Genomic DNA, 16,011 nt, shown 5'->3' with positions numbered 1-16,011 from the left:
TATTTAAAATAAAAAAATTAATATAAAATAAAAAGCTAAATGCTTTTATATTAACTCACATTAAATCTTGAGTATTTCTCCTGTAACCTTGAGTGATGTTTACAAATACTCAAGAATGAAGAGAAATATGTTTAATTCTATCTCTCAGTAATGCTTTGGTACCCACAACAGAAACAGAAAATGGAAACTCAGCCTTGATACCTAAATTGCCTTTCTGTTCACCTTGAGAACATTTCCTCCCTGCCCTTTATTTATCTCTCTCTCCCTAAATATGCAAAATGCCAGCTGATTAAAGACTCCACCATCTATTTAGTTCCATCTAGTTGGATGAAGAACAACTTCTACTGGTTTAAGGACAAAACAAGCCTGCATATCAAATAATAAAAATATAATTCCATGTCTAAGTAGAAATTGTTATTGTGAAAACAAATATTGAAAGGACACATTTTTTTTCCGCCACTGGAATCACTGGTCCTCACATATACGCAGTTTTCCAGTGGGCATGCCTTAAACTCTCTGTAGTCCCTGGTGGGTTTTGCTAGTATGTTTTTCTATCTATAATTTTTGTCACAAATGTTGCCAGTGCATCTGCCCCATAACATTAGTTATGGAGTTTTTGTCATAAGAAGTGTAAATACAAAAATATTAAGAGAATAGGCTTTCTCTCCACGCAATTACATCATTTGTTCTGTGAATCTCTGTGAAAACAGGTCTGGATAACCTTCATTTAATGTTCCCATGGATAATGGATCGTGTTTTAATTTATTCTTCACATATTTTAATGCAAGAAGTTACATCTTTAAAAAAAACAAATCTACTTAATGACTAAAACCATGTACATGCAATTGCTAATCAAATCTCTCTTCAACAGCAAAGCATTTTTCAAATCCAGTGAAATTTCCTAATCGACTGCCTAGTGCAGGCGCCCACACCCAGAGCCCTGGCCGTGCCAGCTCTTATAGCTACGGTCAATGTAGTGAAGACACCCACATAGCAGCAGCTGCTGCCATCCTGAACCTTTCCACCCGCTGCAGGGAAGCCACAGACATCCTCTCCAACAAGCCACAGAGTCTGCATGCCAAGGTAGGCCAGTCCAAGAGCCTGGAGGGTGGGCCAGCGACTGAACCGTGAGAATAAACTGCCTTTCATGTTCCTAACCACATTCACTACCACTCTGCTCCCCCACCTCTGAAGCGATCCCCTCCCTGTCTCAGGAAGAGGCTCAGAGGAACGCAGGCAGGGATGAGTTTGGTGGGGTCAAAGAAGGATGAAAGTGTGCACATCTTGCTCGTGGCTCCTCTTGAAGTTGGGGTACCAAAGTTTGGGGAGAAGTGAGTTACAGAGATGGGTTGGGGAGAATTTACACATTTCAAAGCTATTTTTGCTATGGGGAATTTGGCACACAAGAAAAGAGGGTTGCTATTAAAATAAATATCAACAATGGAAGCTTTCTAGTGTCTGCAAATCAAAGATGGTAAGAAATGTGTGACCAAACGGTGACTTGTAAAACATTTGCAAAATTGACCCATGAAATTTTATCATTGCACATGTTACTACTGTGTAACATAAGACAGTCTAAGTCGCCATAGTATTCTCCAGGGACATGTGGTAGAACCTGGATACATTAAATCAACAGGAGATGATTCAGGGAGAGTTGAGAACTCAGGGCATTCAAATACAAAATCACATTCTGTGAAGTTTGAAAAACACCTCATTTCTTGAAGCCCATGAAATTAATCACATTTCTCCAATACCCTCTCCTTTCCTTCCCAATTGATATTGAGAAGTAACTTGATGAAAACAAAAAAACAAAGATCCTTCATGCCCTTTGACAGTGAAGGGCTTCTGATGCCACAGTCACAGCGATCCACAGAGCTTGTAAGAACGGCTCAGCCATTTGCCCCTGCTGTCAGCTGGAGCAGAAACTCCTATTTACAGAAAGGGCTACAGTTCAAAGAAATGATTTCCCTACCTAGATGGCTGAAGCCACGGAAATAAGTTACCCAGACTCACTTGAGAAGAAATGTTACCCTGCTTTATGTGGAAGATTTTCTGAGTTAAATGCCAACCCTGAAACCTGAGCACTTGAAGACCATGGCTTCTCTTTTCCCCTTTAAGTGTGCGGGTCCCCGGCATGGTCAGCTGCTGCCTGTGCTGTGCCAGGCCTTCAGGAGAGCAGGTAACACGGTGCCACCGAGCATTTGACAGAAGAGTCAGAATTAGCTTCTGGACAAAACTGAGCCAAGTAAACCCCAGGAAGAGTTGGTGGCCAAAAACCACTCAAAAACAATTTTTAAACAAATGAGGTTCTTAAACAAAGAGAAGTACATCCTCTAAAAATAAAAAAGATATACATATGTATACCAGGCCATCCACATTCAAAAGATTCCTAGTCACAAATTATTTACCTAGGTGATTTAAGGAATTTTTTAATTCAACTTTATTTTGAATTCATTTTTTTTAAATCTGAATAAAGTTCTCCTTTTAAAAGGTGTATATATTCTAGTAGCTATCTACTTGGAGAAATACTAAAATAGCTTCCTTCTTAGTGCCTTATCATTTGGTTGTTCAGGCTGTCCTATGAGAATATAGGAACCAATATTATAATTATTGATGTTACTGAAATTACTTGGGTAAGTGGTTCTAGAATGAATACTGTCCATCTGTGCCTATAGATGTGTTCCTGTTCCTCAGAATTCTGCCTCTCACCTTTAGATTCTCTGTCTTCTATGACAATGACACCAAGCAACATATCAAAGATGACTAAAATTACAGTGCTTTTTCCCTTATCAATATATGTTCTCTTTTAAAAACATGTTTTTGGTTAGAAAAGCAATTGGTAAATGGACACATTTCAAAAAACCAAATAGTCGATTTTCAGTGTGTGTTCTCGGGCTCCTGGCGGGAGAGCTTGGTGCCAGGCTGCTCCACAGAGCTCATCCTGCATGCCCAGGTGACAGGAGCTCACCGCATGCCTCAGCCTTTCAGTGCCAACCAAGTCTTAACTGCAGAAGCCAAACAATAGATGTGGTGATGAGGGTGGAAGAGACAGAGAGCACACAGATTGACTTCCCAAAGGAGTTTGTTATGCTGGGAGTTCTAAAAACCATTTTCCCATGAAAATTGTCTCCTTTGCATAGTAGTTGCTAAAATGGGATAAATATGGTTACCTAGATGGTCACTTTGTGCAGAATCCTTCTGCCAGTGCATGCATACACACACACACATGCACGTGCACACACGCGCATGCACACATTTGCATACAACTGTAACAATTTCTAGAATTCTGTCCTGGTTGGACCTTATTTTCTTAATGTTGAAGAGAATCTCATATATTCCTGAATTAACAAAAGATAATTATTTTAGCAAAAGTGAGAGAAAGCCAAGGTAATTCACCCTGAAACTGAGCCTCTGATGAAACCATGCCTAATGTGGGCCTTTTCTGTTGTCAGTTCTGCCTTTTACTTAATGTAGGAATAAGCAGAGGCAGACTTTGCCTCCACATTGAATGCTAGCCTGATTCTCTCTCCCCTATTATTTGATTCTTCCGTGATGGTAGGCTACTAGTATGCTTATTTCTCATAGCTCAGATCCATAGATCTCTTGAGTTTCATGTGTAGAAATAAGGGTCTTGAAATATACAGCTTCAGCGGAGCACTTTGTATATATTAGCAAGACATCCTTGTAGGTGGACTCATAGCTGAACCAACCAAAGGTCTCTAAGTGCTGGACAGTCCCGGCCACAGGTTAGGGTCAGTCATAGACTTTGCTCTTGAGGAGCTTACCAATAAAGCAGGAGAAAAGAAGTGACCCTCTGGGAGCTGTCCCTGCCTTCTGGGTAGAGAGCTAAGCTTGAAGAGGCGAGCTTCCTTTCATCCAGGAAAGGCATGGTGGCTTTGCAGGGAATTTGACCGGAACTTGGTTGAGGGCTGATTTCTTAGTTCCCCTCTATTTGCATCCAGTTCTTTCTTTTACACAATGAGCGTCTCTCATTTGCATAAAGCATCCCATAGGAGCATGAATTACAGATCTTACTGTCACCCATGGGCACAACCTTTTCGACATCAAGCCAAAGAACACTAACTTTGAAATTGCCTTCATGCCCACATGTTGGGGCTAATACAGATTAACTGGCTGTACGCAATCTTACAACGGACTCCAAGCTTAATGGGCAATCTGAATTGGTGCTTTGTAAAATTGCTACTCTTATAGAAGATCATAGGAGCAGACATTGTTTTCAGAGGGGCAAAAAAACTTTTCCTACACACTTAAAAAATATAGTGAATGGACATTCCAAAATGTTCTCCTCCTTGCAAAGTCTCTTGGCTCCCAAAACTGTAACATGTCACTGATCCACCCCTTCCCAACACAGAGGGCTTATGCTGCTGTTCACATGCTCATCCATTCACTCAACCAGCATCCCTCAAGTGTAGGCTCCCATCACGCTCCAGTCTGAAGGCACCAGTGCTGTGACATTGCCAATCACTGCCCAAACCAGAGCCCATTATGTCCCGAAGGCAGAAGATTTTCAAAGGAATTATTTATTTGTTAAAATACAATCCAGCATATATATAACATATTTGTACCACCAATATTGTCTACATATGTTTTAAGTATCTCTTTGAGGAATTAAATCAGGAGAAAACAATTAACACTATCAATGCTTAGTGGATGACATAATGGTTAAAGGTAAATTTGTCTGAAGTATTAGCTTTATTTACTTAATTTTTTAAAAATTTCTTTTATTATTATTTTTTTGAGACAGAGTCTCACTCTGTCGCCCAGGCTGGAGTGCATTGGTGCAATCTTCACTCACTGCAACCTCTGCTTCCTGGGTTCAAGCAATTCTCCTGCCTCAGCCTCCCAAGTAGCTGGGACTACTGGCTTGCGCCACCACACCTGGCTAATTTTTGTATTTTTAGTACAGACAGGGTTTCACCATGTTGGCCAGGCTAGTCTTGAACTCCTGACCTCAGTTGATCTGCCTGTCTCGGCCTCCCAAATTGCTGGGATTACAGGCGTGGGCCACAATATCAACTTTATTTTGATTCTAAAACTTTTTTTCTTTTTTGAGAGAAGATCTGCTCTGTCACTTAAGCTGGAGTGCAGTGGTGTGATCACAGCTCACTGCAACTTTCAACTTCTGGGCTCAAGTGAGATTCTCCTGCCTCAGCCTCCCAAAATTCTAGGATTACAGGCATGAACCACTGTACCCAGCCTGATTCTAGAACTTGGTTGTAAGATGCATATAGTGTCCTTCATTTTAATTTGGAATTAATATGATTTGGAAGACACAGAGGGGCCACAGCTCCAAAGAGCTCCCCTTTGGTCTTGTCACAGGGCCACAGGTGGGAGAGAGTCCTGGGTCTACTGGGCCTCCTGAGCATCTTCCTTTGGTACAGGCCTCAGGCAGATGCACCCACGTTTTCTTCCTTCCTCCCACCCTGATCACCAGAGGTAGGAACAGGCCTTGCAGTCTATCTTTATCCTCATCACTGCTGCTTGCCAGGCATTCTGTTGTTTGTTTTGGTGTTTTCCCCACCTGTTTAGACAAAATGGCATATGCAGAGTGTGCCTTAAAAGAAAACAAAAAATTGACACTTGCTTGAAATGTTTAAAGTTCAAAGTCTGTTTTGTGCTTGAACAAGGCCTAGAAATAACATGATGTGGCATCGCCATTCTTGCCGCCTGGTATCAGGAAGTCTGGCGGCCCTCTGGGCGGTGAGAACCCTGATGCCGCCTTTTCTGGTAACTTTAAGAGTGGGGCAGATTTGCCACACATTCTGAGTGAAATGTTATGAGGGTCTTGGGTCAGGGATCACAAGGCACTGGTTAATACAGGTGCAAGGAAACCAGCTATTTAATAATTGGCTTTTTAGCCCTGTGCATAGTAGCCTAAGGACATGTCTCTTTTGGTATTCAGAAACCTTGTCCAAACCCCTGAATCTAAAGTAAAAGTTGAAAAAACAAACTCGGTCAAATTATTATGATTATCACTGTCATTTATGCAAGACGTATTATGTGCCAGGTACTGTAAGTAAGCATGTGGCTCACATTAATCCCTTTTAATCCCCTAGAATTTCTGTAAAGCAGATATTATTATCCCATTTTGCAGATGAAAAAACAGTAGTACAGAGATACTAAATTACTTTCTCTGAGTGGCACAACCATAATTGTTGGGACAGAAATTTTAACTAATGCCTGTCTAACTTCTCTTCTTAAGATCTTAGAGCAGCTAAGCTGCTGGCCAACCAGTGTGGACCATGATTCCAAGTCCCAAAGATCTTGGGGAAGCTGTTTTAAATTTCACTTAAATTTTATACCTTATATTAGTTATTTCTCCTCCGATCATTTCTCCTCTATTTATATTGAGTATATTTCACAAATTTGTAACCTAAACAGCTTTAATAATTACCATTTAGTAAGAATAAGATATTTTCATTTCATCTGTTTACTGTTAACACCCTGCTTACTTTGGAAACATATTTAACATAGCTTTCAGTATGGAAAAGATACCCCCAAAACAAAAAACCTTGAAGCAAGAATAAAAAACATCAGCTGCTAGATGAAAGCCAGGGGCTAATTATGGCAGAAACCTAATCAGAAGGACACTTAGTTTTGCACTTCCTCTCAGCCAAGTCAACAGGGAAAAGATGGCAGGTGACCCATCCTGTATTCAGAAGACAGCTTGCCAAGTCAGGAAAACAGTGCTTTCTTGTTTTATCAATGTTTGGAAAATTAATAATTTTCACAAGATAACATTTAAGTTAAAATTCCACCTTTATCTTTATTTTGTCACAAACTTTGAATGTGTGATCACTTAAAATTGCTAGAACAATATAATGTTATCATTTGCCTGAAAAATAGTAGAAGAAAATAGCCACAAGCCTACCTTCTATATACAAAGACCTACAATCGTTTTCTGTTTTCCTTTTGGTTCTTTTCAGAAAACACATTTCTCTCTTTTTTCCCTAGTTGTAAATATAGTAGGAATGCCACATTGTTCTCTGCTGTCAGTGATACAAGTATTTTCCATGTAGAAATAGTGTTCATAATTATCACTTTCCTGACCACATAATATGCCATTAAATAGGGATAGCATATTTTCATTAAGTATTTCTCTGTTAATGGCCATCTAGGTCACTTCTTATTTTGTAGTAAAGGTAAGGATTACAATGAGTAATTAGTTCAACCTTCAGTTTAATTATAATTTACATTAAATTCATAAAATTACCTTCACTAAAAATCTATATGCATAAAAAATAAGTTTCTTGAAGGCAGAAGCAACCTATTTTCCAATTTTATTTTCCCTAGAATATAGTGTCTTAAAAATGTGAAGTGCTTTCTCAATAACTTAATGAATAAATAAAACGTAGGTAGTAGCATCAGTAGCTCAAAAGTGGCTGGAATTGATGGCCTGGGATATCCCCTCTCAGTCGGAAAGAGCGTGAATAGCAGTAATCCTATACCTACCCCCAAGAGAACTTTAAATTTAAATACTTAAAATAAGGATCCAGAACAACACTTGAAGAAATCAGAATATTAGAAGTTTGAGGGGTGGGGATGCATATCTGCCACAGCTCCCCCAGCCCCTCCCTCCCTTTTGTGCTGCCATTTGGAGTTTCAAGCACAGAGAGAAGTGATGCCCATTGATACTGCTCTGAATAAAAGCCCATGCTGTAAACGTGTGATCGCCCATCTATGGGCAGAAAGGGACCCTTCTCTGGTACTGTGTGTAATTGTTGAAGGCATCTGTGCGCTCACTTAAAGCCCATCTGTACCCTGCTCCCCAGCGAGCCGCCCGCTCTCTCCCAGTGAAGTCAGGTGCTCAGAGCAGCAGGCTGGGCGCAGGATGTAGGAAAACGCCTCTTTTAAACATTAGGAGCGATTGACTCGAAATGTGTAATCGTAACAACTCCTAGAATCTATCATTGTCTTAATGGACTATTTAGAATTTTTGTCTGTAAAAACTAAAATATATATTAATCTTGTCTTGGAAGAGTTGATATTTTTCAGAGAAATCGAATCTGCACTATTTATGGGTTTTGCACTATAAAACTCTGCAGCCCAGTCACATGGCTTCTTTTTCCTAAGCCATCTGTCACAGAGGTCTGGAATTTTATGTGAATGTTGGTTGTGCAGTCTTAACCCAAGTTTTTTTTTTTTGATTTTTTTATGAAAAATGTCAGCAACTACAATATTTAGCATTTTACTTTACGTTGGCCATTAAACTTGATTACTATAGCTCTGTTTCATTGCTATTTACATGTCAGCTATGAAGCCAAAAATTGTTTTGATGCGCTCCTGGCAGAATACATTATGAGATCGTGGAGAGAGAGCACACGTGGCACTGATATGGTTAATATCTTGGATTTTTGTAACTAAGGTTTATTAATGCTGGTATAAAAATGTATTTGATATTATACAGATGGCATAAGATGTTGTGGTTACTAAGTTATTATCCCGGATAAGCTGTACTGCCAAATTCGGGGCTTAAAACTATCACGAGAGATTAAACTATTTACTAAAAAGGGACAGAAAGATACGGCCAAAGCATCTTAGTACAACATATTAGAAGTGTATTTACCTCCCACAAATGTAGTAAAGCATATCTATCTCGTAGGCTGAGAGATTGAAAATACGAACTTTGCAGGTAAAACAAGCAAATAAAAGAAGGGCTTTTATTTTCTAAGTCAGGCACAAGCAGCAAGCCCAGCTGACACAGACCGGTGGTGCCTGTTTGGGGGCTGGGAGTGAGGGTTGTTTAAAGGGAAGAGTTAAAACAAATCCCCTGGGAAGTATCTGGTTACCACAAGAGTTAAGGATCTTGCTAAATATTCAAAGAAGAGTGGCCAGCCAAAAGAAAAAAAGAGAGTAGCCAAATTATCAGGAAGTTAATTTTAAATTGATGGAAGATGGAGAAAATACCAGAAAGGTGTTATTTGACCCATTTAGAAAAATGACAGGCACCTTCCTCCTACCTTTGGAGAATGACTGCATAGTAATGTTCACAATTCATGACACCACATGAGCCATCCCAGTGTGTGAATCTTGCAGAACATACGAGGCACGTGAGCAGTTTGCTGGAGCTTGAACCAAATACAGAATGGGGTACTGTTCCTCCTGACACAGAAAAACAAAACCAAGAAATAACACATGGCAAAAGGTAGAAGGTATCTCAAGAAGAACTATTGTGCAGTGAATTTAGTTTTAAGTCTCACACTAAATGTGGAGAAAATAAGCCCTTTTATAGTATTCTGAAGTTTTCGCTATAGGGCTTCAACCTCAGTCAGGCTGTCAGCTGCTACCCAAAGCACGCCCTATATCACCACCAGGGTGAAGCGTGGTTTGCACTGTCTGCCTCCCTCTCCCTGCCCCCCACAATTAAGCAAAGCATTTACGGCTTAAATAGCCTAGGGTAAAATGTTGCTTTTATATTAGTTTAATATTCCAATAAAAATTCTCTTCCAGCGGGTTATTTTTGCATATTTCTCATGTGAGATTAATATTATGATTTGAAGGGTTGGAAAGTTATACATGCCTTTTGATAAACACAAATGTGAATGCTTTAAATGATGAATTGGGAGTGATAATTCTGTAAACTAGAAGAGAAGATGTAAATCTAAACTTGTAAATGTGTGTGTATGTGTGTATGTGTATACATATATATATTTTTTTCATAAAACCATTTTAGCCAATACATTTAGTATTTGGAGCATCTTATTAACATTAAGCTTACTTTGTTTAAACCCAGAAACACAAAGCTCACTAATGGGGCTGTTCTTAAAGTCTGCCTAAGAATTGAACATTACCCAAAGCAAATCAGAAAGCTAGATTTAAAAGCAGATATACTTACATAAAAGCTTACATTTAAAATGATCCCTTAAAAGCCCCACATGGCTAGGCTGTAACTGCAAACTGCTTAAATGTTTTTCTGTTTCCTGTTGTATACCAGGGAGCCGAAATAGAAGTGGATGAAAATGGCACATTGGACTTAAGCATGAAAAAAAATCGAATCCTGGACAAGGCTGCACCCCTAACTTCCTCTAACACTTCTATTCCAACTCCTTCCTCTTCCCCATTCAAAACAAGCAGCATTCTGGTCAATGCGGCATTCTATCAGGCTCTTTGTGACCAAGAGGGCTGGGACACTCCTATCAACTATAGCAAAACTCACGGGAAGACAGAGGAGGAGAAAGAGGTATTGTTTCCATATGTCAATCAATAAGTTGAAGGCAGCATGATTGCAGGGTATCACTAGCTCTTCCCTCGTAAATTATATTTCACCTTCCTGTTTAGATGATATGTAATTTTGTAACCTTGCTTTAGATTTTGATAAAGTGATGATTTTTAATGCCAGAGGAAATTCATTAACAAATCCAACTTTCATTATCACTTGCCTCAAATAATGTCACTATAGTGAATTTTATTCCTATTAAGGCTGAAATTTTGTGCCCTGCACAAGAGATTATATTATCTATCCCTTCATATAACAGCTGTAAGGGGCAATGTATTGCTCAACATTGAAATGCCAGCTTACTAATTCTCTCTGAACCAGAGGGTTGAAGATGAAATCAAATCAGAGTCAAGTAAGAACCTTTGAGTCATGTCAGATTTCTTTCCATGGTTTTGTGAAGGAACTGTGTTAGCATACCTAAGTATAGATTCATTGTTTGAGGCATTGGATCGAAATGTTGGATGTCTAAATCAAATTAATCTTGAAGTCAAGGAGACCTATTTGTGTATTTGATTATCTTGGAGGTGGTTTTGGCCCCAAAAGCCAGTTGGTGCGACGGTGCAGGAATCCATCTAACCTTTGCCTTATGGCTTGAGCCACCTGACTAGGCCTGATTAGCCATGGACTACTCAGTGTCATTCAAAAGAACTGATAGTGAGAACTCTCAATTGTTTAGACTCTATGTAATTGCAGATATGACCTTAATTATTACAGTAGGTAATCCTATTTAGCTGTTTGTCAGGGAAGTTGTTGATGGGCTTGCCAGTTGATATGTGTAAAGAACTGAAATAGCCATTCCTGCAGAAGTGTGGAGCGCCTTTTACAGCTTTTTGAAGTTTAGAGACTTTGGGTGGTGAGATCTAATTTGATTTTTGCACATGCTTAACATCTCAGAGTATAAGTCAACATACACAGTTTTGATCACAGGATTGGGCTGTTTTTCCTTCCCTTTTCCCTTCCTTTCCCTTCCCTTCCCTTCCCTTCCCTTCCCTTTTCCCTTCCCTTCCCTTCTCTTCCCTTCCCTCCCCTCCCCTCCCTTCCCCTCCTCTTCCCCTTCCCCTTCCCCTCCTCTTCCCCTTCCCCTTCCTTCCCTTCCCCTCTCTTCCTCTCCCCTCCTCCCCTCCCTTCCCCTCCTCTTCCCCTTCCCCTTCCTTCCCTTCCCCTCTCTTCCTCTCCCCTCCTCCCCTCCCTCCCTCCCTCCCTCCCTTCCTCCCTCCCTTCCTTCCATTCTGTCTTTCTTCCTTCTTTCCTTCAGCACAGTTTTGCCAACATCTCCAAGTCCAGTCAGTGACGTGGGACCTGGAGATACAGCAATGAACAGGACACGCTTCCACCATGCCTGTGTGCCACAGTCATGCGTGTGCTCAGAAGATTGATCTGTAACCAAATATACTGATAAACAGAGTAGCATGCACAGGCGCACAATGTGGAGAGGGAGGAATGGCTAACTGCATCAGGTGGCTGGGTGTGGACCCCTGGAAGATGCCCTCAGCATCTGAGGCAGCCTGTGTGTCTCCACCACTCAAGCCATCACATGAAAGGATGAGGGGATTCACACACTGCAGCTTTTGATTCGATTCTCTCATACTGGCCTTAGTCATTTTATTCTGCTTGGCTTTTCAAAATTCACCCAAAGCATCCAAGGATGTCCTTAATTAATCTATCATAGTACTATTTTAGAAGAATCATTTATTAAAATAATACATGTTTGACTATAACGAACATGAAACTGATGCATGCAAAGTATAAGAAGCTCATTTGCCTTAAATGACGACCACAAACTGGCAAGTATGCATCTTTCCGCCGACCACTGTGCCACCTCAGACTTGTGCCAAAGAACAGAGGTTACACCTAATTCTGACTATGTGTATCATCTCAAAGTCTGTCAGTATTCACATCCCTCGAGTATCCTGCACATCTTGTCTGAAATGGAAGTAAGCAGTAAGCTAGGAAGTGGGGAGGTTAAGAGGCACAATTGTGATGAGATCAAAATTGTTGACACAGAGTTAGCTTTGGGTAAGGGAATGCCCTTCAACTCACATAACTGCTTCATCTCCAGCCAGGCCACTGTTGCTCAGATCATGGCACATTGCATCTACAGCCCTAAAGGGAAACCTGACCCTTGGCCCAGGACGTGTGGATGTCCAGTAGAAGTCCTTATGTTATAGGAAGGACAGTGTCTCATGAGTTAAGTATAACTGCTTCATGCAGGTTCAAAATCCCAACATGTTCTCATTTCTGGGAGTATCTCAGTGCCATGTGCAGAGTGGCATTTGGGCTTTCTGCATTCATCCTTGTGATTATGGCGAATGCATTTACCAGAAAGTGTCAGGCATAAGCATCCAATCCTGGGTGGTAACAAAACACATTTGCCTCAAGTAGGTTCTCATCTTCATCTAGGGTGTCTTGCATTGTTTGACACTGATTATACTTTTGTGCCCTCAGCAACGATGTCAACATTGCACTCTTCATGTTCTCAGAGACCCGTTCCTATCACCTCCTTAGCCACAGTTCTTATCACCCAGAATGCCAGAAAATGAGATTTCGTAAGAAATATTTTACGTTACTTTTTAATCCTGCTTTGCTTAATTTCAAAAAATCATCTGGATTTATCTTTGTAGCTTTATAGATTCAACTTGAGTATGTTTTTATCTCATGCATATATATCAGGGACAGTGTTTCATTTCCCAGCAAATTCATACACACAAAATGGGATTCTTTAGAGTGGATTTACGCTCTTTACAGAATGGCTTACTTGCTCCAGGTCTGACAACACAGGCTTGGACTGCTACAGTTTTCAACCTAAGTATTGTGACATCTGGAATTTAGAAGCTATGTGGGAATTCAGTGTCACTAAGAGTGTCAGAGGGGACTTTGGAGATGCTAAGTGAGCTCTTGGACTCAATGTGCTTGCCCTAGGTTTGAGCTGACAGAATATTTGTCTAAGCTAAATGCTTATTGTCCCAGCTATCTGAACAGGGTGATTCATTGCTTGGGGACACTAAGGCTGGTGGAGACACACACATAAAAGTACTTCTGAATCACTCTAACTCCTGATACGGTTTCTCACCCTTGTTCTCTGTTCCCTCATCTGTGCCAAGGTAACCTACTAACAGTACTTTTCACATCCTGTTCTGAATCTTGAAAATGAAAAATGTAATGTTTGGTAGGTATTATTTTGAAAAATTAGATTGTATTAAATGTGCTCATTGAGAAGCTATCAGAGGGATACTATGTACAATAAAATAAAGATAAGGAACCTTTATACACAATATCTCATTATCCCAACAATCTTGAAAAGCAGAATGATTATCAAATTTTTTAGAGGAGAAATTTGAACCTCAGGGAGCTAAAGTTATTGCTCCTGGTCATATGAAATTAAGTCATAGGCCTAGAATTCCCTACAACGAAGAAAAAAAAAGAGAAAAAGGTAAATGAGGAAAAGGAAAAGAAAAAAAAAAATCACCAAAAACTGGAGACTGCTTAGGGAATATTGAGAAAAATTTAATAGGACAGACAAAAGAGAAGAATGAAGAAATGGCAGGTGGCAAGGTGTGTTGGCAGCAACAGCTGTCTAATGTGTTTCTGCGGGTGCAGGACTGGAACTCCTGTGACCCAGGCAAGTACACACGATGTGACCACAAAAACCAGTTCCAGGACTAGTCCTTTCTTGTCACTTTCCAGTGAGCTTCCCTGGAATAGCTACGTGTGTTCCAGACAATCTATTGTTCACATTTGGAGACTGGAATGTGGTATGTCCCTGCTCCCACCCACATCTTTCCCTTTGCTGCTTTCCTCTCCCCCACCACATAAGACACATACACAACCAGAAATTGAGTGATTATTTCTAATTCATTGTTATCTAGTTCATATGCACAACAGTTGCTTAATTTTGGTGGTAATTTTCAGAAAATATTGTCTGTCTCTCTCAGTGAAATAGCCTGTCCAGATGCCCCCTAAAAAAAATTCCTGAATCTGGAAAAAACTCAAAATATCTCGAAAGGTAAGTGTTGAGAAGTAACTAGGGCTGTCACTTTCATTCAACTGTCAGTTCTCCAAAGATTTCAGGGCTTAAAATGTTAAGAGTGCCAGATGCTATTATCTGTTATTCATGTTACCATTATGTCCTGGTCTTTATTGAAATCAATATAAACTTCCATCTGTACGTTAAAGGAATTTCATTGCATGCATGTACTCTCTAAACACACACATATATACCACATCCTCTTTTACACAACCACAAAATAAAATTATTTTCAAAATTGTACTTTAAATTTTGGGAAAAGATTTTTACAAATGCTATTGATTTACACTGGCTGCCGTTTAGGAATTCATTCAATATAAAATGCCTCCATAACAAAACTAATTATTTTAGTGACAGCCACCTGGATTTTAATACATATACTCTCTGCAGGTTTCTAAGGGTAGAATATTGAGCAAAGAAAAGCGGAAAAGAGAGTTATTTCATAAAACAATTGTATGCATATGGGTCTGTGTGTTAAAGTTACAAAATATTTAAAAGGTCGTATGCAATAAAATTATCCTGTTGAAACATTACCACATATTGCTATACCAAAATAAATAACATATATCCTGCAAGTTTTATGTTTATATTATTTAGTAAAATAATAACTTAAACTTTCATAATTGATTATTTCTTTCAAAATTCCCCATTCTCTTGCCTTCCATAATTATAGATTCAGGCCTAAAACAACAGCTAGAAACTTGTAATCATCTGTAAATATACAGGTCTTCTTGGAGGGACTTTGTTCATAACTTTGCCATAAGTAATAAAATGGCTCTTTTTACTTTATGCCATTTTCATTAAAAAAAAAAAAATCAGCATCTAAACAGAAAAACAAAGGCTGCTCCACGTTGAGACAATATTGGATTTAGCATTTGTATCTACTTTCAAAAAGCCAAGACATTTTAAAATTATAGTGGAAAATACTACTCAGGCCAAATCCAAATAGGACTAAATAAAGTGGATGGTGGAATTATCAGGTTTAAGGCCTTAAAATTTGGAATTTTTTTCATTTTAGCCATTTACAGCATAAAACTTTAAAAGGATAGGCGCTAATCATCTATTTTGCTGTAGATCCCATGGAGGCAGCATTAAACTAGCACCTTTCTTTGCATCCTAGTGTGGAATTATGATCAAACACACATTTCTCTTTATTTTTAAATTGTGTATTTTTATCGGCTTCTATTTTCAAACATTTACCAGTAAAACAAATGGAACACTTAACACCATCAATAATATTGATAAATTGTCCTAAATCAGGTTTCATTAATGTAATCTGAAGACAATGTCACTTGAGACAGTGTACCGATGTATTTACTACAATGTGCTCTTGTGTAAAATAATTGATCGAATTGTTATTCAAGTAATTGATTTAAAAAATTACATTTGCCTTGATGACTTTTTCTTTGGTTGGGAAAATCCAGGAATTTTGTTTTTTTTTTCATTGCTTTTGAATGTAGACTCAGAATTACTAAAATTATATTTTGCTATAGTATTTTTATATTCATTTAATTTAAAAAATATTTATTTTGAACAATTCAAAATAGTTTACTTACCTTAAATATATCAGTACTTTTGAGATTTAGAAGACAGTTTTTTTATATTAGTTCATTTGATTTTAATATTAAATCCAGAAATTATTATATTTACTGAATACAAGTTTAATGATGAAAGTAAGCTAATTATGTGATCGAAAAACACCATCATTTGTTATCTGTGAAATAATGCATCACTTGGTAAATAAACTATT

The 16,011-nt window shown here is 38.9% G+C and overlaps 1 protein-coding gene across 1 annotated transcript in view; it reads left to right on the top strand.

The window, feature by feature from the left end:
• The window catches only part of ST18 (ST18 C2H2C-type zinc finger transcription factor), a 77,691-nt gene that overhangs the window by 20,803 nt on the left and 40,877 nt on the right, over positions 1 to 16,011 (top strand). The window contains exons 7-8 of the mRNA XM_017853857.1: positions 872 to 1,083; positions 9,956 to 10,201. Of these exons, the coding sequence (XP_017709346.1) occupies positions 872 to 1,083; positions 9,956 to 10,201 (458 nt within the window). The remainder of the gene's footprint in view (positions 1 to 871; positions 1,084 to 9,955; positions 10,202 to 16,011) is intronic.

This window comes from Rhinopithecus bieti, unplaced genomic scaffold (assembly GCF_001698545.2).
Source record: "Rhinopithecus bieti isolate Rb0 unplaced genomic scaffold, ASM169854v2 scaffold_37463, whole genome shotgun sequence".
In the NCBI taxonomy this organism is placed as follows: domain Eukaryota; kingdom Metazoa; phylum Chordata; class Mammalia; order Primates; family Cercopithecidae; genus Rhinopithecus; species Rhinopithecus bieti.
This window is presented reverse-complemented; position numbering and strand designations above follow the sequence as displayed.